General features: G+C 41.3%; 1 protein-coding gene across 5 annotated transcripts; it reads right to left on the reverse strand.

Moving 5' to 3' along the window:
• Positions 1-56: 56 nt before the first annotated feature.
• map4k2 (mitogen-activated protein kinase kinase kinase kinase 2) lies at positions 57-22,859 on the reverse strand. Of its 5 annotated transcripts, none has more exons than XM_041031752.1 (32): positions 22,476-22,856; positions 15,283-15,340; positions 15,062-15,152; positions 14,767-14,831; positions 14,009-14,064; positions 12,754-12,801; positions 12,589-12,631; positions 12,367-12,439; positions 12,066-12,197; positions 11,768-11,830; positions 11,599-11,680; positions 11,257-11,373; positions 11,004-11,082; positions 8,644-8,702; positions 8,475-8,524; positions 7,027-7,065; positions 6,500-6,533; positions 6,208-6,367; positions 5,889-6,064; positions 5,379-5,420; positions 4,862-4,946; positions 4,646-4,725; positions 4,169-4,229; positions 3,947-4,070; positions 3,719-3,777; positions 3,517-3,620; positions 2,822-2,999; positions 2,664-2,732; positions 2,481-2,567; positions 2,331-2,401; positions 2,180-2,235; positions 57-1,707 (listed from the first exon to the last, which is right to left on the reverse strand). In XM_041031752.1, exons 1-32 carry the CDS (start codon positions 22,566-22,568, stop codon positions 1,620-1,622), a joined length of 2,622 nt encoding a protein of 873 aa, XP_040887686.1. In that variant the 5' UTR covers positions 22,569-22,856; the 3' UTR covers positions 57-1,619. The 5 variants fall into 5 exon arrangements, 4 of the variants coding, with proteins under 4 accessions (XP_040887686.1, XP_040887685.1, XP_040887689.1 ...); XM_041031751.1 differs by having other exon boundaries at positions 8,475-8,527; XM_041031755.1 differs by lacking the exon at positions 7,027-7,065.
• Positions 22,860-23,490: the final 631 nt, after the last annotated feature.

Raw genomic sequence — 23,490 nt, forward strand, 5'->3', positions numbered from 1 at the left:
TCCTGTGTCCTGTCTGACTTATTAGATTTTACAAGATTATTACAAGAAATCTGGGCTACCTTTATAGGATATTAAAATCTTTACTTTGCATGTTACAATCCCTCCACATGGTAAGAGCATTCTGTATTGTTGTATACATACATTTTATACACAGCAAAAATAAAACATCTTGAAAAACAAATACCCATATGCATATTATACCTTTCAAGTATTTTTCAGAGAAAGGTGAGTGTTAATTATACAATTTCCTTTCCATAAATAACATAAATATCATCACACACAAAATGAATGTAGTGGAATTTACATTTTTTTTGTGGAACAAGCAGAAATATCATTGTTTGCATTCAGTTTCTATGGCACCTCATGTAATCAGATGAACCTTTAGCCTGTGTGTAATTTATGAGTTACTAGCAGTGACGGAGGAGTGACAGTCACGGGTTAAAGCTGTGTGTTGACGCCCATGGGTAACTGACTGCAGTGGAATGACCCTTTAAATTCAACATGGTGGCACATAATGTAAATGCTGCTAAGATTAAACACATTCACAATCCTCAAAATTCATGGGAATTGTCAGAATTGCATGGTCTTAGATAAAATATATACATCTGAAAAGTTAATTTGGTTACACACACTCTTCTTAACAGGATAGATCATGTTTTTTAAGCTAGCTTCCACCACATTTTTATGTTGAAGGCTTCTTTCATTGTTCTTTCTACAAACCCGAAACATGATACTGGGTGTTTTCTAGTCATATTTTTAGAGCACTGTAGCGGGAAGTCAAATTCTTTCAGGTTTGTGGAGAGAAAAATTAAAGAAGCCCCCCCCCCCCCCCCCCCCGAAATGACACAGTGTTGAAAGCTAAGTCAAAGCATGACGTTGGGTTGAAATTTGGTTCAAATTTTACACGTTAGCATTCATTATTTTCACATCAACGCAGCAGTATGGCGTACAGAAAATTGTAACCAAAAATGGCAAACACTATGGCTGAGTACTGAGGCTGAAGTACAAATGCTTTAAGCTGCAGTACCACCAAAGGCCACTAGATGCTTGTGTCTAGAGAATATTAGAATACTAGAATATAAAATTTTATTAATGTGATTAATTGACAGGTGTCTCAGCTTATGGCACTCAGCTGTGGTCTTTGCCACTTTCTCCTCCCATTTGACCAAAATGTTCTGGTTCCAGTAGCTGCCGAAGACGACAGCAAACGGTAAACTAAAAATGAAAGCTTCAAAGCATCAACTTAGAAGAGCATGTGTGATGTCAGAGATGTCATGTCCATGTTTCTCTACCATCTGTGGTCCATTCTGACAGCAGTGGGTCTATGGCGTCTCTGTCCTCTCTGCAGCAGTCACACTGAGATTGTTTTTCCATGAAATTATTGGCTTTTGCACCTTTAATTAGAACATCCAAGAGTTAGAAACTCACTCAGCATGTTGTCAAGTCTTTTAGTCTTTTACATGTGCTGCCCAACAAAATATAGTTTTGAGTCCGAGCGAGCAACTGGGGCTGACATTTTGTCTTTCACAGCAGAGCGTCAGTGGGATGAGTTGGTGCTGGTGTCTGCTACAGGTGTAGTAGAGGAGGACATCATTTCCAACACACATTTCCATTTCATCTCAGTAGCTGCTCTCGTGTCCGGTCAGGATGTACAGGTTGCTCAGTGCTGACGGGTCATGCGTCGGTGTGCTCTGAAGAATGATGTCCCTGTGCAAAGAAGGGAGGAGGGGGATCTCACACCTCATCCAGAGAGTATGAATCACAGGCAACCAAAGACATGTAGAGATGGCTCAAAGTTTATGATTTAACTAATATATATATATATATATATATATATATATATATATATATATATATATATATATATATATATATATATATATAAATCCTGGGATTCTGAGGGTCCTGTAAATGAATCTTAAACTATCCACTGTTATTATATATTTGTTATCTGCTTTTCCCATTAGAAAGAGGTTCTGTGTCTAATGGTAATACTGGTACTAGTAATCAAGATAAGCAATTACTACTAGTAAAACTAGTAATATTACTATTAACAATAATACTACTGCTACACCTACGATTACCAGTACTACTGCCATGACTACTACTTTCTACCTATCACCAGCAGCACCATTAAACAATGAATGAAACTCATATTGTCCGACTAATGCTAACGTACCTGTTTGTTCCCAAAACTCGGAATACTCGACTTTCATCTGTGATTTCTTGCGTTACCTGCAGATAGAGATGAAATCCCCCATTTTATAAACATGTTGGTGCCGATTTGAGTGAATGACAAACAAATGACCTGAAAAGTCGTGGGCAATCACCTCATTGGAGTGAAAACTCTTCCCTTTAAGGCCGTGCTTCCAGAAAGCCAGCACACTGTCCTGCAAACAGACTGTCAGAACACGTTAGGTCAACTCAACTAACTCAAAGTTTTTCTTTCAAGTTCAACTTTTCCTCGTGATTGCTTCTACCTAGTGTTTCTATGGCGAAGTCAAAGACCATTTCAGCAGCCAGCTCTTTCGACGGAAGCCCCCGGAGGTTCACAATCTTTACAGTTTCTGTTCGAGACCAACACAGAGATCCGGAAATGTTATGAGTCAGTGTGAGAGATGGCTGGAGGGTTTAGAACATGCGTTGAGATGGAGTTGGCTTACTGTCTACAGCGATGAGGACAGTGTCTCCATCCAGCTGGGTCACCTGGACCGCCCTAAGTGCTCCACTATCTGCAGAGAGACAGAGGAGAGTTTTGGCTGAGCTGTGAGCTGAGCTGCACGAACAGTGAAGAGTGGAGGAGCGCAGCAGTCAGTCCTACCTGGTACTGAAACAGGGGCGCCATTCAGCTCTATTATATCAAACTTGAGCTGCTGGCTGGTCGGCGGCTTCCCGTTACTGCAGTCTCTCACCCCAACACACAGCTGGGGAAACTCATCTGTTACCAACACCAGCAGCTCAAATACTGGCAGAGAGTCTGGAAGCTTTATCGCTATGTGCTGCGAGTCAAACAGGTGGAAACAAAATAAATGACATGACAGGACAAGTATTCAGTGAATATGTGCAAAGTCAGTCTGTTTACCATGACTCCAATGTGATACGATGCACAGTTTTATTCTGAGATACTAAAACCACATTAATAATGTATCTTTGGCTCAAAAGCTCAAAAATCTCTTATTAAATTTTTGGGAAGTTTCAATTGAAACATATCTCCAACAAATGAAGAACACTGACAAATCCATAAAACATTTTAAGTAGTGGATAAAACCGACCGGAGCCAGAAGGGTGTCTTATAAAGTAGAAAAAAAGCAGGGCTTATTGTAAAAAGCCTGACTTGAATGAACCTCACAGGCCAGGATTAAGCTGAAACAAAGCCTGAGACACTGATACACAATAAAGAAACCTGACATGAAAAGACAAAACTGTCTATACCAAACCAATGTATATACTGTATCAATATATAATATGAATCAATTTCACTGAAGACCATTTAAAGTGTAACATGTCTGTACAAACCTTTAGATGCATGAACTTCTGGAGAGGCTCGTACCACAATAGGAGAACCAGGCCAGATGGAACCGCCCCACATAGAAATGTACTGTCTGTGTATGGATTCCTCGCTGTAAGAGAGAAAAGAAAGTCAAGGGGTCTCGTGTTATTATGGGAAAAAAAAAAAACAGAGAGAATATGTAGAGCAAGTTCTGGACCTGTCACGTACCCACACTACACGTCCTACAGCCTTTAGTGTCAGGAATCTTCACAGATATGGCAAACTTCCTGTGGGCCCAGACAGAAAATACAGATCCATGAGAAGGCTGCCACCTGCCATTTTAAACCAGCACGTATAAGACTGGAAACTGTCTTTGGTGTCGTCCAGTATTCCTATTAAGAATGACACACTACTCCCACTAACTGTTTCCTTAAATGAATCCGAGTCCTGTCTGACCTGGGGCTGATCCTCTCAGCGAAGCGGTTGGTGCTGAGCGACAGACTGCTGTGCTTCTTCTGCAGATGTCCTCTCTGTTCAAACAGAGCCGTCAGACTGTGGGAGTAAAGCTGGGACGACTTCCCTGCGGGGGGGGGGGTGGAGATTTTTCTCAGAGGGATAGATAACGTACAGCACTTTGCGTTTTCCCAAGAAAACACATCATTTGAAGGGATTCGTTACCTGATACGGACATCAGCACGTTGTTCATTACATAAAGCCATGTACATCGCTGAGGCAGCAGCTGTGGGTAGAAACAGATGACAATCAACGCTGGGGGATCCCAAAGGATTCCCAGGCCTGATAGGATATACAATATATTCCCTCTATGGTGTTCTGGGTCTAATCCAGGGTCTTCTCGCAGTTGAATGTGCATGGAATAACTCTAGAGGAAATCTTTGCAATTACTCCACCAGCACTACCTGTGGATCTCATGTTCCATCTTGCCTTCACTCAAGAATAAGTCCCTGAGATCTGCTAGCAGGACATTCAGACCAAAGACAGCAATTTATTTAAAAAACACGAAAGGGTCGGCAGTGACTGAGTTCAGTTTGAGTAACAGGTCCACAAGTCTGAAGGGTCCAGACCCCAAAACACTGCACAGAGGTCTTTAATAATTAGTGCAGTTATGTTAAATACATGGATCAGTCCTTTTCTTACCTTCTCTAGTGTATCTTCATGAAGTTCGTTAAGGTTCAGTATGTAGATGCCCTCCTCTGCCCCAAGAATAAGATACTGATCTAAGTAGGAAAGGTGTTTAGTTTTAGAGACGCTGCGACATAAGATCATGATATGCATGCGTGTTGCTACTCAGCTTTGAAGATAAAACTCCATACATTAGAGTTTCAGGACATTAGGAGATCTTATTGTCTTTACCTCTTGTCTTGGGTAAAATCCAGGTGACAGCACAATGGATTTTAAGAGGACATCCGTTGAAGACTTTGGAGAAGCACGCTCCCATCTACAGAACCAGCAAAGCAAATCAATCACTAATGGTGACCCTTCAATTTTTTTTTTTTTTTTTTTTTAAATGAACATCCATTCCAACAAAAAGCATGTATGACTGTTATTAGGATTCCCAGTATTACATTTACATTTGCACGACTCCAAATACCAGAAAGACGCTGAGGTTTCTAAAGATGCCAAGCTGAATTTTGGGAGAAATGTGTATAAAGAGTTGCATGAGACGTTTGCATACGATGGAATGATGCAGCCATAAAAACATCAGCCGGAGTCTGACATTTAAAAAAAAAAAAAAAAAAAAAAAAAAAAAAACCTTTTCCTAATGCAGCTTGAATCATACCATGCAAGGAAGCTTATCCTGTTAGTCGTCAGAGCATTGCCATTGGTCAACTTTCATTGTAGATCACATGCTGTTAGATTTCACACTTACATGGACTTGAGGGGTAGGAGGAAGTCCATGACAATCAGCTCTCTAGAAATTTCAAGGGTTACACAGACAAAAAAAAAAAAAAAAAAAAAAAAAGGGGGGGGGGAGGATAAAAACTGTACATCAGACACATTACAAACTGGAATGGCACTCAACAGAGTGCACTCCTCTGCCAAGGCCAAAACACTCTATCTCGCAATGTTAAAGAGAGCAGTAAAAAAAAAAAATCTGCCCCTTTAACTGGATCTGCACTCAGTTTTAATGCAAGCCAAGTTTGGTGCAAATCAGTCTCATACTTTTGAAGTAATCCTCCTCATAAATACACAAACAAACCTAGCAAACCTACACTTGGCAGAGGTAATCAACATCTCGTTTGGTTGTATGACTTGTTATCTTACAGACAGACGACACTTTTAAAGGATCCAAACCAATTCATTAGAAAGTTATTAGGTTAGAAAAAAATCACACAAGCTAACTGATGATACCGATTACAGATGTTTGGTTTGAACTCACAGAGTCCTCTGTCTTTCTCCTTAGTGTGCTCCATTCAGGTGACATCGGTGTCTCTCGTTTTGTTGAGGACACAGTGGCAACCTTCCTCTTCTCTGCTGTTGCAGCGTCCCCCACAGGCTGATGTGGATCGCTGCAGCGCTGCCTGACGTCCTGAGTGGCTGAGCACCTGGCTAAACCTTGTGAAAAAAAAAAAGAGAGAGAGAGAGAGAGAGAGAGAGAGAGAGAGAGAGAGAGAGGAACGGGAAATCATTCTCTCACTCACTAAGAAAAGCCATGTTGGAGATACAAGTCGATCTCTGATGGGAGTAGCGTGTTGCACCTGAAGTGGAGGTGGAATCAGCGGTGATGCCGGTATCAGGGCCCAGTGTACAGCTCGGTCTCAGGGTCAGGTCTTTCTTGTCCTCTGTGCTGGGAGTCAAAGAGCTGAAGGCCGGCAGGGAGGCTGTGGACGGACTGAACAGACCACTTTTCTTGCCTCCCTAAACAAACACCAGGAAACACATCACATTAGTTCTATGTACTAATTACTATAAGGGATGTCTATGCTCAGTATGCGTGTAGTGTGTAGTTGGAACACAGCTCCAATTTATAGTTGTATGGTTGCCACTTACATCAGTAGATGGCGCTCTCTTAATGGTTAAACTCCTGCAAGACAAAGGAGCAACAATGTTGGGATCAGGCTCTTAAAAATCCGAGAATGAGGCCATCTGCTCAGACCCGAATCAAGAACATCGTCATGACAACAAGGTGGACGACAAAGGCGAATGCTGAAGATGCTGAGGGCAGGGTAACGGCAGCACATACACACACACACACAACAAAATCTTAAGGAAACACCACAAAAAAAAAAAAAAAAGCAGACAAAAAGACCAAAAAGCTGAAAACCAGAGGGTTTGCGCTGAATCAAGAGCCACATCCGATCTGATAAAAGTGGTACAGCAGGCTATTTGGGATTAGCGGAGAATGAACACAAACCCACCGACCATGTCAAAGACGTTGGCATTAGCTGATATGTACGTAATTTTTAAAAAAAACAAACATCACAAGCAGTTTCATTGGAGGTGAATTCATGTGGGGACGGCGGGCGGGGGAGGAACACTGCTGTTAGGAGAGGCTGGAGGTGATGGACGTGTCCTACCTCAGCTGCAGAGCTTGCTCCACACATTCCAACAGGCTCCTGCAACAGGAAGACCTGGTGTTTATCTGACTACGGGCCTGAATGGCCCATAACAATGGGAGGGAAGGAACCAGAGGTCGACTCCTATTGGTTTCTGAGGCTCGATACTGATGCTGGTACTTGGACTAGATCAAACAAGAACACTGTACTCACCAAGTTAACTGCTAATCAGGGCTGTGACCCAGGATTTCATAAATCCTATGGTCATGTGAGGCAGGAAGTGATTTTTCTGGGTCAAAAAATCCTGATGTGCTTATTGTCAGACACATTTCTTACATTTCTACAGCTTAATGTGAGTATTTCCAAAAAAAAAAATATATATATATATAATTTATGACAAAATATGCTTTATTTCTATTCTGTTAATAAGATATTTGCCTTCAATTCAACCAAAACATGGCTGTGATTCCATATAAACCACAGGAAGTGACACACTGGAGCCAAGGGCTAAAAATTTCCTATAAAGGTTTGTGATATTATTCTTTGACTTCCACCAAAATTAAAACTTAGATGTAGTAGCAGGGTGAAAAAGCCTCTACATTTCCCAAGAATAGGGAGGACGTGACCTCGGTGTCCTCTGTGGTGGATCTCTGGATGGCCCTGTTGCTGAGACCGCAACATCCCTGATTCGGGTCCAGCCAGGGATCTCTCTCCCCACATTATTTCCTCTCATCTCTTTACTGTTGACTCTAATAAAAGCCTTAAAATATCCAAACCAGGTTTAGTCTCCATGTGTGTCAGTTATAACACGAGGGCCTGTGCTTGGTGAGTACAGTGTTATCATAACTAATAACATAATAACACTATTACTACTGGTAACAATCAGCCCAATAACTCAGTTTCAATGAGAAGGATCAATGCTGGTAACACAAAGGTGCCTCATTCATTTAAAACAATTCTGTCTAACAATTCTCTGTGCCCAGTGGTGCCCCCATTGGGGATTTGCGTGCCCCCCGCCCCCCCCCCCCCCAAATTCCCAGAGCATTTTGAATGTAGCTGTCATGTTTATATTAAACATCACATGCCCCCAAAAAAAGAGGAATTTTTCACAATCATGATGCAAAAATTGAATTTGTAAGTAGGAATTTCATGTAATAATGAACTGATGATGCCTTATCAGTATTTTTATTTTTGCTAATTAAACATGGAAGCCTAAAGAAATGAATGCTCCATGCTTAGTTCATTGTTGGGGACTTAGAAATCCCTGGATTTGAGGGCACTACTGGACACTATTAAAAAAACAATCACATCATATCCACTGATAAAAGAGGAGAGATTTTTTTTTTCACTGAAGTCCTCAGGTTAACGTCTGATCGCTTCAAGAGAGGCAACCTGTGACATCTCAGCAGCCAAAAAAAAAAACATTACATGCCCAATTCTGAATGAAGGTAAACAGAGGGAAGTCTTACGGTGAGTTGTCTTCGTCTCCAGACAGACTCCAGTCATCATCATAAGAGCCCTGCTGAGAGGAGAACCGAGGCAGAAGCTTTAGTCATGGTTCACGCATGTGCGTTCTGATGTTTTTCGATCAGTGTCACGGCGCTGTCACGGCAATGTCTTGCAGGAAAGGTGCGTTACCAAATCGGGATAAGGCTCCGTGACTTTTCTCCGCGGGGGGCCGAACTTCACCTGGTCAACTGCAGAGAAAAGGTGACGAGAATGAAACGAGCGTTTCACAGAACCAAGGGTTTTTTATCAAATCAAGCCAGTAAAAATAGAAATTGATGCCCCCCCCCCCCCCACACACACACACACACACACCCCCACCCACCCTCACCTCATGACTCTTCTCTAGTTGTGAACACCTGATGCACATACTGTACATGAGGCGAGTGACAGGAAGAAGCCTCGTCTTTGCGAAACCACAGAGAACCTGAGCTACTGTTCGACAGTTTGATTTTGAAGCAGAGGATGAGGAAACCAGAAAGCAGAAGCTGCTGTCTCCTCTTGGCTCAGTTAGCCGTCACGGTGCTGCCGAACGCCTCGATCATAAATCACACACAAACCTCGTATCATTTTAAAGTTTACTTGTTAACATGAAACTGTCCTGGAAGTTGTTTGAAACTTCAAATGACATATTTTGGATTTTTTTTTTTCCCCTCCACCTTTGCAACGCAGTCATTGATTTCACCACAATATGAAAATCAACTTGCAGAGACTTGAAACTTGCTTGCAACACAAATTCCATCACAGTGAACATAGTGTGTCCTTTTACAGTGTAACACAGCTGATACCCAGCAAACCTTTTGACTGCTGCTCTATATTATTAGCATGAGCATGTCTTGTTTTTTCAATTCTATTTTTGTGTTTCCTGTTGCTCTCTGCAATTTATTAGCTTCCTTAACTTCCGTAATAGTTAATGCCTTTATTGCAACATTGTGTCTCGCCTTTACTTTTAAGACCCACCAAGGTTAAATGCCTAAACTTTGCCTAGATACAATATAAACTGTCTGATTAAAGATTACAAATCTGGCCATACATTTTATGCCAAATTCTGGTTACTCACAGTCTCTGATGCCCAGCCCTGTCTAGTAGTATTATCATCCTTGTGGAGGTGATAGAAGTGATAGTTACTAAATTTCTCTCCGGGGATCAATAAAGTATTATCTTATCTCTTATCTCTTAGATGTAGCAGTAGCAGTGGTAATAGCTAAAGTGGTGTGAGCCTTCAAAGCCCACCTTGGTCATATTGAGGTGCAGGTGTTAAGCGTGTCTGCGGCTTGTGTGTGTGTGTCTGTAAATAACACACTGTATGAAAGGGAAGTAGAGGTCAACACTTTATGATATAGTTCTATGCAGAGTGTGAAGCCAGACTGTAACATTAGAAACATTTGGGCCACGAGAAGCCTATTTGCAGTTCAGCAGTATGAGGTCACTCTAGCCAGTGCATAGAAGTACCACTGTCTGTCACACACCAGTGGCATGTTCTCAGTGCCATCCTCTGACGCTGCCTCCATCCCACATGTATGGACGGGGTTACAAAACCAGGGCAGTCATCAAGCAGGGCTGACTGAGAGGCTTTTGTCCTTCTTCATATTATGGAGATTACAGCACTGAACACTGGGGGCCGTGGTGGACAATGAAGCGACTCATCAGCGAGTACAACCAACATACAGTAAATTGACTGTATGCACGCATGCAGTCACCCGCGCTTGCACATGAAGTGGCTGTCACAATCCAGCTGTGCAGGATTTCAGACAAAGCAGCGCACGAGCGTATGAAACGGTTTGAGGTGAGTCAAAGGAATAGTTCCACATTTTGAGAAATCTGCACATCCCCTTTCTTTCTGAGAGTTAGATGTTCGGATTGATATCAGTCTCTGCATTGTTAAGTGCAGCGCTAAAGTTGGGATATTAGCTTAGCTTAGCATAGCATAGCATAGCATAGCATAAAGACTGGAAGCCGGGGGAAAACAGCAAGCTAGTCCAAAGTTCAACAAGTCTACAGCCATGCTAGCAGGTCTGCGGGGCTCTGCTTAGGAACAGCTGTGCTTGAAGCTAAGTGCTAACATCAGCATGCTAACATGCTCACAATGATGATGCAAACATGCAGATATCCAGGCTCAGAGCCTCCCGACCAGGAATGTCAATCAAACCAGCCACGCCCCCCAAATGTACCTTTCTTTGAGTCCTAAATATTTAATTAATTAATTCAAAGTAAAATTAGTTATTGACCCCATAGTGACGTGTGGCTGGGAAACGTGGCTACTGTTTGCAAAGATGTAGCTACATTTACTTCCCAAAGTGGAATGAAATGAAATACTCCTCTAAAGGAACACCCTACAATTTTGGGATTTATGCTTGTTTGCTGTCTAACCCACAGCCAGTCAATATCTGTGCATCAAGTGCAGAGATGCTGTAAGGTCATGGACGTGTTTAGCCTGAACAAAAAAAAAAAAAAAAAAAAAATTTTGTGTGTTTGTGTGGGTGTGTCCTCACATTGCTCTTCAGACAAGGTCCTCTCTACAGGCAGGTGTTTCCCTGCTGACTGAATCTTGTCTGGAGCCATTTCCCCAACCTGTCAACAGAACATTTATAAGACACACCAGAAACAAAACACTATTCACTATGAAAAAGACTGCATTTCTCAGTTTTTTTTATTTACAAGATTGTAAATAAAACTGATAAATCTCATTATTAATCAGTCTATAAACTTGTCTCTCAGTTCTTTCCAACTCCCTGTGGCACTGACCTCCAGTTCATTGTCGTCCAGGGTGTGTGTGTGCGTAGGGTGGAGCTCGGGGTTGTTGGCCATGTCCAGAAGCTCAATGACCAGGTTACGGGTTAGCAGCTGTGTCACGAACGGATGCTGGAGGAAGAGGTTACACATCACAGCCTTGAACACTATTAGGAAACGAATTTTGATCTCAGGAAATCCTGCTAACGTCGCTGCTAATTTCCATCACTGATGAACCTGTCAGTTACTTCCATGATGAAAAATGATTATCACAGACCCCCCCCCAAGAGTCCAAGGTGATGTCTTGTTTTGTCCCAAACCAAATATTAAAGAGATATTCTGTTTAGGACTCCAAACCTGCAGCAGTGTCTCAGCTGAGGGCCTTTTACGAGGACTTTTGATGAGGGCCATCTTCACAAAGCTGTGGAAACCTGCCGACCTGCAGAGAGAAGAAGACAAACGTTAACAGTACATCTAGAACATATTGATCGGATTAAAGCAAAAAAAAAGGGGTAGTCGAACTCACCACTTGGATTTATCCTTTAGTCTTGGAGGCTGGAAGCTGCTCTTGGACATCAACATCAGTGCTCTGTGAAACATTTTTTTTCTAAATGTCACCCGGCTGGAAAATGTCTTAATCGTTTTTTATGCAGCGACTGTCCAGGAATAAAATGCAAGGCCTCTCAGCCAAATTGTTATATAACACAAGTTCACAAGTCGCTACTGTTTATCTCTCTCTCTGCTTTGACATGATGCAGAGTTCATTTGGTCTGTCCGTTTCCAGCTGTCTGGAGCCGGAGTCCCTGTTGTCTTTGCTGACTCACCGCATTGGGTGGAGGTCGAACATAGGTGGCTGGAGCTCGGCCAGCTCGATGGCAGTGATCCCGACGGCCCAGATATCACACAGGTGGTTGTACCCGCCCTTCTTTTCCACTGCAGCTACCTCTGGTGCCATCCTGGACACGTGATTAGAAAGGAAGAGGAGACACAAGAGGAAGGGACCATCAGACATAACACTCCCCAAAAAGGGAAATGTACACAGAGTGTAGAAGATAGTGACTTTTTACTGGTCAACTTCCAATATGAAGTTGTTTCCTCAGTAATACTAATTAAGTTTCATCTTACCAGTAGGGAGTTCCAATGAAAGACTTCCTTTTGGCCACCGAGGCACTGATCTCTGCAGCCACTCCAAAATCAGCTAGACACAGAAGAGACAGACAGGGTCACACTGTGGCTGACGGCAGCTGAAATCCAATATGGACGGCCTATTTAAGCCTACTTGATGAGCTGGAGTGGTTAAATAGGTATTGTAGATGTGCATGCGTCCGATACAGATCGGCCACTGACCCAGTTTCACATCTCCTCTCTCTGTCAAAAGGATGTTGGCTCCCTGCAGAGAGAACAACCCACATTAACATAAGCATCTGTTCACATGATAAACCTCAGCATAAACCAGGTAATAACGTAGGTAACACCTTGACAAAGATTTAAAAAAAAAAACAACTGTTATACCTTTATGTCTCTATGCATTTTGCCTGTTTCGTGCAGGTGATACAAACCCTGGGAAAAAAAGACACAGCAAATACACATATATTATATATATCTTATTTTATAGGTGTTAGTACAGGTGAACAGCATGGCCACGTTAACCCTAAGAAAAATTGTTGTTGGGCTCCTATCAATCACAGAAAAGCCAACCAGTAGTCCTATAGTGAAATATGACCTGGGCCCAGGTTTTCTGTGTGTCAGCTATTAACAGCTGGTTTGATTAAATCTGATAGTTACGAATAAGAACATAAAGTCTAAGGTCTTAAAACTAAATTATGACACAAAGACCCTTTACATAACTGAGCCACAGCAACAGGTCATAATGCAGAACCCCCAACAGGTGGGCAATACAGATAAAACCCTCCATCACCGGTAATGTAAGTGTTTATAGTTAATGTAACAAGACAGAGCTCAGGAAATTACATATGTTAATGAAATATTAATTTATTTAACATGTAACCGCATGTAGCTATGGTTGGTGATGATCAGTCATCAGTTCTTTAACATTTCAGTAATAACAACCTACGGTTTTGTTGAAAATGAATGAAATCTGGTTAAAACAAGTGTAATTCAAAATCCCTCAGCTTATTTTAAATGATGTAATGTAACAAAGTGCATTATTGACAGACAAAATAAAAGCTTGGATGAAAAGGAAACGGATCCAGAGGAAGATGGTAAAGAATTTCCCAGAAAAAAAGAAGAATCAACAACAAATCAAGTTAAACAAGAATGCTTGTTATGCTGCAAAGGACTGCCATGATGAATACAAAGGCAGCAAACTGTTTAGCTCTGTAATCATTCATAATCATCATCATCATCATCATTTATTTAGATAATTAAATGTGGATAAACCAAAAAAGTTCATTTAGAATAACAAAGCCAGGCAAGACCTTTCTTTTATCAGTTGTTGTTTTTTAATTCAGCTTCAGATATTTTTTTTTTCTTCTTCCAGATTATCCAGTAAGAACTTGAAGTGAGCCGAAGGTCACTTGCTAACAAAATAAAGACAGTCTGGCTCATATGTTCTGCTTCTGACTCTGTTGTGCTGCAGCAGCGGTTGCCTCTACTGTATATTTAGTGGTCTGGCGAGGTTAAATACTATTTAGCTCTTCTGTTGCTGGGAAAAACACATGACTCATCCTGTCAGCAGTGTATCTTTAGAGTTTTCACAATGCAACAGCGACGGGCTGCCTTTCACCCAAAAAAAAAAAAGCCTTACCTGGAGGGTTTCTCTGCACACATACGCTATCTGTTTCTCCCTTAATGGGCCCGTCACTGTGAAGAACAGTTTGATTAATGGCTCAGACTCAAGAGGAGGGTGGAATAGAAACAGCCTGCAGGTACATTTTCTAAAAACAGAGCAGAACTCAAGTTCATTGTGCCTACTCCAGCACCTGTTTTACAGTAATTATGCAAATGTCTCCGGGATTAATGTGGTAATCACAACAGCGTGACATTTTGGAAAATGTGTCTGCTCTTTTACCCAGAGCCAGACGAGAAGAAGTTTCATCCCTGTGCGTCTACAGATAGGTCTGATACATGTTTAGCCTAGCTTAGCATCAAGACTGAAATCAGTGCTCTGCAAAAAACAGCTCCAAAGCTGTCTTATTTACATGTTATAACTTGTTCACCAATAGAAACCGAAATGCCATATTAGATAAATATGCGATAAAGACAAAAACAAATGTCAGTAATGTACAGTAATGGTAACTTGGCAGGCATTTTTCCACTGCCACTGGTTTGTCCCCATTTCTGTGGTTCTTTTTTTTTTTTTTACCAAGTGGGAGATACCATAGCTATCGATTCAGCTAACTAAAGAAAGCTCTGGGTAAGAAACAAAACATTTCCGCTGTGTCTTTAAATGGTAAAACAGCACTTTTAAAATGCGCTGCAGGATAATACTGAAATTGATATTACAATTGGATTTAATACAAAGCCTACGGTTAGATTTTTTTCCACATTTATTTGTATTTGTACCATGGTAAATATCCTGAAGTGACCCTCCACCACAGTACTCCATGCAGATCCACAGCTTGGTGTTCCTGGAGAGAGAGAGACATAACTTTTGTCAAGCTGTCGGACATGTACACAGCATCAAATACATCATCCAGATGCCAGCAATCTAACTAAGCACTGGAAGGAGTGGGAGAGGAATCCAGGACGGCAGTGTGGGGGGAAAATAAAAGTCAAATTCCACATATTTAAGTCCACCAACAATCCCGAGGAATTCAACACATCTGATGCGGACGGGCTCTGAAAAACACAACAGCACCTGTGGTAGCTGCCGAAGTAGGCCACGATGTTTTTGTGCTTGCACTCCTTCATCATCGTAATCTCCTGCTGGATGGACGTGATGTCGTCACCTGAACAGACAGACATCTTTATGAGAGGTGCGTGTCGACGCACAACTGCAAGTCAGCATCAAGTTAAAAAAAAAAAAAAAACCGCTGTTACTGCTGTTCTGCAGTCGTGAACTCCACTCTCTCAACATACCAGGGTCCAGCTTGACGATTTTGATAGCTGCCAGTTCTGATGTCCTGATGTTGCGAGCCTGAAAGGGATGGAAAATATATGATAGTCTATGCAATCAATAAATATAATCATATACATTATATCCTGCTTTTTTATAGTTTTAAGCTAGAAACATACTGTGTTTGTTAGTAGGGGATTGACATGTATATGCACACACAAACACATAAACAAAACTGTACACATAAAGACTGGGCCACTATAGGTGACAGGTTTTTTCAATGAATGACTGAATGAAATAAATGATGCTTTGATCAGCATCTGTATGTTTAACAGGCGGTGTGAGACGTGGCATCATGTCTTTTCTCTGCATCTGTTGGAAGTCCCCATGCATTAGAAAAACAACTCAGAAAGGGGCTTGCATCTGGAAAACATGCTGACACGCTGCCAGAATAAATGCTGATCCGACCCGCTGGCCTCCCATCACGAAGACCTCTCTGCAGCTGGCCAGAGGAACGTTCCAGAGAGAGAGAGAGAGGGAAGCCAGATCAAGCGTTGCCCATCTCTCTCTGTCGAATGGGAAACACCTGTCTGACAAAAAGACAATACTCATAGCTTCCCTACATTCATTTAATAAATAAACAAATAAGTAAAAAAAGCAATTTCATTTCCTAAAACAAACACCCGCTTCATTATCTTGTAAATGTTTCTCAAGCAGGATAAGAGTATTTGGATTATCAGGTTGGTGTATGTGGGACTGAGTCAAATCTTTCAAATCATTCTGACATAAATCAAATTAAACATTTAACACATTTATGATTTGTATACTCCAATGCCATGTGTTGTACATGCTATTATTTCTAAGACTGGGGTATTCTTGCATTCAGTTGACATCCATATTAACGACTTGAGGTGTAAATGCAGTTCACAGTTGGAGAGTATCCTTGGTAATGCCTACTTAGCCAAGACAGACCTGTGATAAACCTGAGCTCTTTCACAGTATTACAGCAGAGGTGGTAGTGGATGTTGTTTCAAAGCCACTATACCATGTTTTCAACTTCCCCAATTCTTCCTGGGAACATCAGTCATCCCCATTCACTGACTGCACTGACGTCAGATGGACCGCTTTCCACTCCAGGGCATCCACAACAAAACGAGGCAGCAGCCAATAGGATCAGCAGGTCGACGAAAAACACAACCTGTGGCTTGGCTGCATTCATTTCCTGTTTTCTTTCCTGCTCTACCACAGGACTTCCTGTGACTACATTGATAGTAATGTCGCTTGTATGGTTTTTTTTTCATAGCCAAGCCTGAAATAACAGCCGCTTAGGGTTACATCCAAACGGGAGGGAGGAAGCCAAAGCTTTGTTGCACTTTGATCAGGCACCTAAAGGGCCTCTGAGCCAGAAATGTTACACAGTCTTTGGTCAAACTGTAATAGCTTCATAATGAGGCCTATTGAATGCAGATGGGGCACAAATGGCCTCAGAAGCAAATGTGATATTTAACTGAACATAGCAAGTGAAAACTGGTTGTTGGCAAAAGGTGATGAAATGAAATGTAGCATTAAATATGGAACTTTTGAAAGACAAAATAAAAATATTCCTCTTGTAAAATGAAAAGATGAAGTCATAAATAATAAAACACAACCTTTAGCTGTTCACTAACCTGCTACATTCTGGTGCTTGTGGTGGCTAATGTTAGCAAATGTACATTAGATATTGCTGCGCAGCTTGTGGTGGCTAATGTTAGCAAATGTACATTAGATATTGCTGCGCAGCTTGTGGTGGCTAATGTTAGCAAATGTACATTAGATATTGCTGTGCAGCTGAGTCAGTTCACCTCCCAGCAAAGCAGCTATAGTTGCACTAGCAAGCTAAAAACACATGGTTTATTTTTGCTTTATAAAGCTGTAATGCCAAATATGTTAGCAAACAGTTTGCTATGTCCTAATTCCACATCCAGCAGACACACGGAAACTTTAGCATTCATTTGGAGTTACATTTGTGCTCACCTGGAGGATGTAGGCCCAGTATTCACTCTCTTTTTAGATTGCATTTCTGCCTGATGAGCGCCCTGAGACTGAACCAGAACAGTGACAGTGTGTACTGAAAAAAAAAACTACCAATGATGCTAACAAGGTTCTGTAGACCTGAAAGAACATGTTTTGTAGGGTGGTAATTATTTGTTTGTTCATCACAGTGAGTGAAACCTTCCACATTACACCCAGTTTTTTTGATTCATCGTTAATATACAGTCACAAGACTACCAATGTACCCATGTAGCTAAATGCTAAAATCAGCATGCTAATATGCTCGAGATAACAACGCTCACATGTTAATATTTAGCAGGTAATGTTTACCGTATTCACCATCTTAGTTTAGCATGTTAGCATGCAAACAATTTCTAATTAGCACTAAACACAACGTGCAGCTGAGGCTGATGGAAATGTCAGTTATGAAGGTGTAAGTATGGAACTAATTAAATATGGTTAGTTGAGGCATTAAGATTATTATAATTCATCGTATGCTGAACATGAATGTCTGTAAACAAAAACAAAAAAAAACAAAACATAAATGTAAATCTCAGGGTGGTCCCTAGAGGAAAAAGGGTGTTGACACACCTACAATCAAGATGCTGGCATTTCTGACCACACTGTCAATTTCCCAGCGTGTACAATATCCTTACAATATTATTCAAAGTAGTATGCTTGCAACACAAACTGCAAATCTCCATGTCAAAGCTGTCTCAGACTGTGTTGAGGAATTTTCTGGGATAAAAAAAAAAAAAAAAAGAAACATACTACAAAATTGCAAAACCGCTCCCAGAACTTTATAATTATGTTTGCATGTATGTGCCAATATACTGTCCAATCCTAATTTGAGATCTTTAACCATTCTCTCTACTTTAAGGGTGCAGTATTGGACAGTGCTTTCTACAAATCACACAGAAAGCCTCATCAGCCTCATTTGCCAGGACACTGTTAAAACTGTGGTTAACAGTTACACCACTGCTCTAAATCACTGCACAAGGTATATCAAACTAAACAAGAGATAACAATACTCCTGAGGCTTCATGCTGCACCACATTACCGCTGGTAAATCTAAATGAGCAGATGCCACTTTAAATACAGGCTGCTTTTTTAGCCATGCAGAACTGCAGGCACTTACCCAATGTGGCCACTCTCTTACATGGAGACATTTCTCTCTTCCACATTATCGCTACACTGATATAGCAGCTGGAAATCGCTCATTATCACAGAGTTCTGGGTTTAGTATACTTGTTTCAATCTTCCACATTTGCACAGATTTACAAAAATACTACTTTATAAACTGTACGCAAGTATAATTATAGATATTTATTCTTACTACAAGAATCACAGATGAGAGCTGAGATAAGTTCACTTCCTCAGCAACAAGGCTGCAACACTGCTGCAGTGAAACAGCAAAGTGCGTCTCAGGAGAGGTATGAATTCACAGTGTCCAGCAAGCTGTTATGACAGCCCTTCATAATAATTCACCTGCAGAACTCTGTGCTAGTACAGTTTATAACAAACTAAAGTCCAAATGAGGAGTCAGAATGTATGATGCATTGTTTAGAGTGCTAGCAGCAGAGAAGTGCATTATGCCAGAGTAAAGGCTCTGGTTTGTTGTTGTCAGGTTTTAGTGTCATCTCATCAGAATCGGAGAACAAAGGTTTCTGTCAAGAACCTGGAACTGTTACCGACATTCAGCCGTCACAGGAAGAGATAAATTTTTAATGGAGACAGATATTTGCTTTTTTTTCCCTGCCAGTGGTGGCACTGATCACACCATTTGCAAAACAGACAAACCAGCAAAATTCATGGCTGAATGCCCCCTCGAAGTTCACACCAGTCCAGAGCTGAATGCTGGAAAACAGACAACCCTGGTATTTCCCGGAAACTCTTACGAAAATCTGCCCCTTTTTTCCATGCATGGAACTTTTTGGGAATTGTGTGTCGAGCACTGTGTCGAAAAAAATACTGTTTAGAATGTGTGAACAAAAGCGGAGGGTTAAATTTGGAAATGAAACTGGTGCAAGCCATCTAGTGATCGGTTTAATCAGACACACAAGGTGGCGGTCACATGAAGAGACATGGAGGGAGAACACGCTAAAAAAACAAACCTCTGGGGAACATGAATGTCTTCGACTTTAAGAGGAACTCGTTTGAATTTTATTAAAGGTGAGAAATCTCAGGAAAAGAGTGACACATCCTCAGGAGGTAATCATTTTAAAGTTATGGCTTGCACTTTGTCTCTATGTGTCAACCCTGTGATGGACTGGCAACCTATTCAGGGCGTACCCCGCCTCTGGGACTGGCTTCAGCCCCCCAACCTAACCCCTTCAGAGGCTAAGTGATATAGATAATGGATGAATGGATGGATAACGCTTTTATGCCAATTGCTAAGAGCTGCTGATGGAGCGTGACGGAGTGGGAGCGGGGCGACCCTGTCAACCCATCTCATCACTGAAAAGCTACCAGTCCACCAGTCCAAATGTCAAATCTAGTCCTTCTTGATGTTAAAGGGGGCACAGATCACTGTCAAGGGTTTAAAAATTCTCAAAACAGTTTAATGTGTCTTTTAAGGGCATAAATGCAGAGAGTAATACTTACATATATGGTTACACTGTGAAATATTCAAAGTATTTTCAAATAACCTATTTTCAAAATGGAAGTGGAACTTAACTGAGTCTGAGACCACTTGAGGACAAAAACAGTCTCGGTCTGGACTGGCTGTGGCTGGTTGGAGCCACAGGAGGCCATGGATCATGATTAATAAGAGGGTGGCGCACACACATGAGCTCTGAACTGAGTTTTCCTCTGAATAACAACAGTGTGATGAGAATCCGTTGAATGCCCACACAGTCACATGTCCAGAGGTTTCACCCTTGACTCCCAACAGCAGCAGTGGGGGTGATAATGTGCTATTGTGTGTATTACTGTTACTGTTCCCATTCACATTACATGCACAGGCTGCAATATGTCCACATGTAATATATGTTATAATATTATAAATTATAAATTATAATATCTAGACCTGCTCTATAAGAAAAGTGCCCTGATATCCTGAGATAACTTCTGTTCTGATACAGCGCTATAAAAATAAAAACTGATGATTTAGCATTGCACTAAAAAAAAAAAAAAAAAAAAGAAGAAAGAAAGAAAAAAGAAAACTTAAGAGAGAGATATACCATTGGCCTGGTGTCTACATTACCCACAATGCAATTTGCACAATTTGCACAATGCAGCAGATATGGTGAGTCCGTGACATCACTTGAGGACGTTTAGGCAATAAAGGTTTTATGCAGCTGTTTTCACATGTACAACAGTGCTCTCCCAACTTTTAGAGATTAGAGAGTTTGTTCTCCTCTTTAAATATGAACTGTTAACAAGAGGTTAATCAGCATGAGGCCTTATCAGGAGGCTGATCAGGGTCAGAATCAGCTGTTGCAGTGACTGAATGATCAGCTCAGGATATGAACTGCACCGTGTGCCACGAACAAACCACTGAAAATAAACTGAAAAACACATCACTTCCGTCACCACACCGGAGTTCTCATGTGAAACACTGCGTAGAAGCTGTAACAGCAGCTAAAGAAAATGCAGATGAGTCTGCAGCTGGAGACAGTCCCCCCCCCCACCCCACACACACAACCAATCCACTCTTACTTCCTCTTTGAGTAACTACAGTGACAGCCCATTTCAGGAAATCATTGAGGCTTTATTGAGCCATTTATAAAGATGTATGTCTTCAGCAAGAACAAAAAAAACCCTTAGGTAAGTTTGCTGCTTGCTGCTGTAACTCACCATTGGCTCTCGTTGAAGGTTTTCATTCACTGGATTTTATTTTTGGGAAAAAGAGAAACATGTCTTTGAGGTTACCATCAATCCTTGTAAACAAGTATCTACTAAAGAACCTGCTATTAGAATTCAAACCTTTCGTGGGTTTTTAGGGGGCAGTTGAACACATACTCCAAACAAAGAGGGGGCAGCATATTACTGGAGAGTTAAGTTGTCCACCCTTAGCATCCCCCATCCCCAACTTTTCCACTGTGCTATAGCAGGACAGGCCAGCAGGTGTACTGGGACAAAAAAAAAAAAAAATCTGACTGTGTACTCATCATTTCCGGGACCAGACTCATGGTCTAAGTTTGTATTGTGGGGGTTAGGTTTTACGAGAGGGCACAAGAAGACATGTTGGAGGTGGAACTGGGGGCCCACTGGTATTTTTTTTTTTTTGGGGGGGCCCAGGACTTCAGATTGTTTACTCCAGCCATGCTAAGTCTGGGATGTGAAACAATACAAATTCTTCTTTTGCTTCTGCAGGATGCACAAGCACCGGAGCGGGCTGTTAGCAGCACAGGATGTTTGCATCCTGACACCAAAATCACAAAGTGGCAAGAAGTGACATGCACTTTCCAACTGAATACAAAAGTTGGATAATATGACACCATAACATGATTCCATATAAATTTCTCATTCGCCACACTGTTTACATACTGATATCTATCATTTTAACATCATCTACATTGACTTATCAGGTCTTTTAATACTAGAATCAGCTAAAAACAGATTTTCTCTTGGTTATTTTACCTATAAACTGTTGATTTTCCATAAAATTAGACATAGTTTGATTATATATAATTATTGCAATACAAAAATATATTATGAAGGGACATTTTTATCAATATTGTCCACCGCTATAAACAAACAGCATGAAGCTGTGGTACTAACGCAACAGGCTGAATCCTGAACCTACCTTTTGTATATAATGGCTTTATGGTCATTTTAATGGAAAGTGCACACACACACAGACACAGACACACACACTTTGCAAAATTGGCATGAACTAAAAGACTTTTTCTTTCTTTCTTTTTTCTTTTAAATAATAGGAAGTTTATTTTTGACATTCTGTCTCCACTGACACGTGTGATCAGCTTGATCACCCTCCTCATGTCAAACCTCAGGTCATCAATTAACACCCCTCGCGTGCAGCTTTGTCCTTGATGAACTACAGACACTTTCTCATCCAAAAAGGCAGTTTTCACCTTAATGAACAGGAAGTGAAAGGGCGCCGCGCGCACACACACACACACACACACACACACACACACACACACAGAGAGAGAGAGAGAGAGAGAGTATCACGTCCCGGTTTAACAGACGAAGGGGAAAAAAAAATGTTCGCACTCACCTTGAAGACGTCTCCATAGGTGCCGCACCCAATCCGGTGAATTAACTCGTAGTCTTCCAAGGGGTCCAGGAATGACACCCCTATCCTGTCCATGTTTGGGAGACGCTTCTGCGGCTGCAGTGGGTGAGCCTGGCGCGGCTTTTCTACTCACACATCCCAGATGTCGGAGGACAGAGCGGCGGGCAGCGGCAGCCGCAGCAACAGCAGCAGCACTGGTTGGGCTGGTTAATAATGGGAGCTAATTGGAGCTGACTAATTGCTGGTGTGTCGATCAGACAGGACAGACACTAACACAACTCTCACACACATAGACACACACGTGCACGCAAACTATTCCGCGGTCACTGAAACACACACACACACACACTGACTACAAGCGTCTGGGTGCAAATAGTTCCGATCGGGGTTGGAGTCAAATCACGCATGAGCAGAGGCGCTGTACACTGTAAAAAAATCTTTTTTTTCCTCCCTGTGTGTTGAAGTTCACTTTTATCCTCCTGTTTTTTTTATATATAGAAATAAAAAAGTGATTAAAAAAAGAAAAATCCTCATGGTAGATCTAAATTGAACATCAGAATCAGAAACACTTTATTGCCAGGTATGTTACACATACAAGGCATTTGACGTGGTTCTGTTGGTGCAAAAAAAAAACAAAAACAAAACATAAGTGTGATAATAAGTCTGACTTACTAAGGTTAATTCTGACTTAAAAAAGCCAGACTTCACACTTATTGTCCCACAGTATTAATCTTTATGTCATGATTTTAGTTTTGTGTAGTTGTGTGTGTTTGGACAAGTGAGTTGTGTGCACACTGATTAATGTTCCATTCACTTATTGGATAATCTGTACTAAAAATATAAAACTTTAAGTTCCAGATAGTTTTTCTCATTACACGCTTTTCCTCATATTTGTCCAACGACTGCCCCCCCGCCCCCCTTTTATTCTTTTAATTCCCCCAAAAAAACTATAACCTCTACTACGACCTCCCAGGGCAGTACAGGCTAAAACTCCCTG

This window comes from Toxotes jaculatrix, chromosome 23 (assembly GCF_017976425.1).
Source record: "Toxotes jaculatrix isolate fToxJac2 chromosome 23, fToxJac2.pri, whole genome shotgun sequence".
Taxonomy (NCBI): domain Eukaryota; kingdom Metazoa; phylum Chordata; class Actinopteri; family Toxotidae; genus Toxotes; species Toxotes jaculatrix.

What these genes read in the sequence shown, in the direction of transcription:
- map4k2 (XM_041031751.1), bottom strand. Translation starts at nt 22,568, where the DNA reads ATGGACAGGATAGGGGTGTCATTCCTGGACCCCTTGGAAGACTACGAG. An exon ending in TTCGACCTCCACCCAATGCG is followed by an intron (nt 11,831 to 12,065) that starts GTGAGTCAGCAA and finishes AATGTTTCACAG; the next exon opens with AGCACTGATGTTGATGTCCA. An exon ending in ATGAAGATACACTAGAGAAG is followed by an intron (nt 4,230 to 4,645) that starts GTAAGAAAAGGA and finishes TTCTACCCACAG; the next exon opens with CTGCTGCCTCAGCGATGTAC.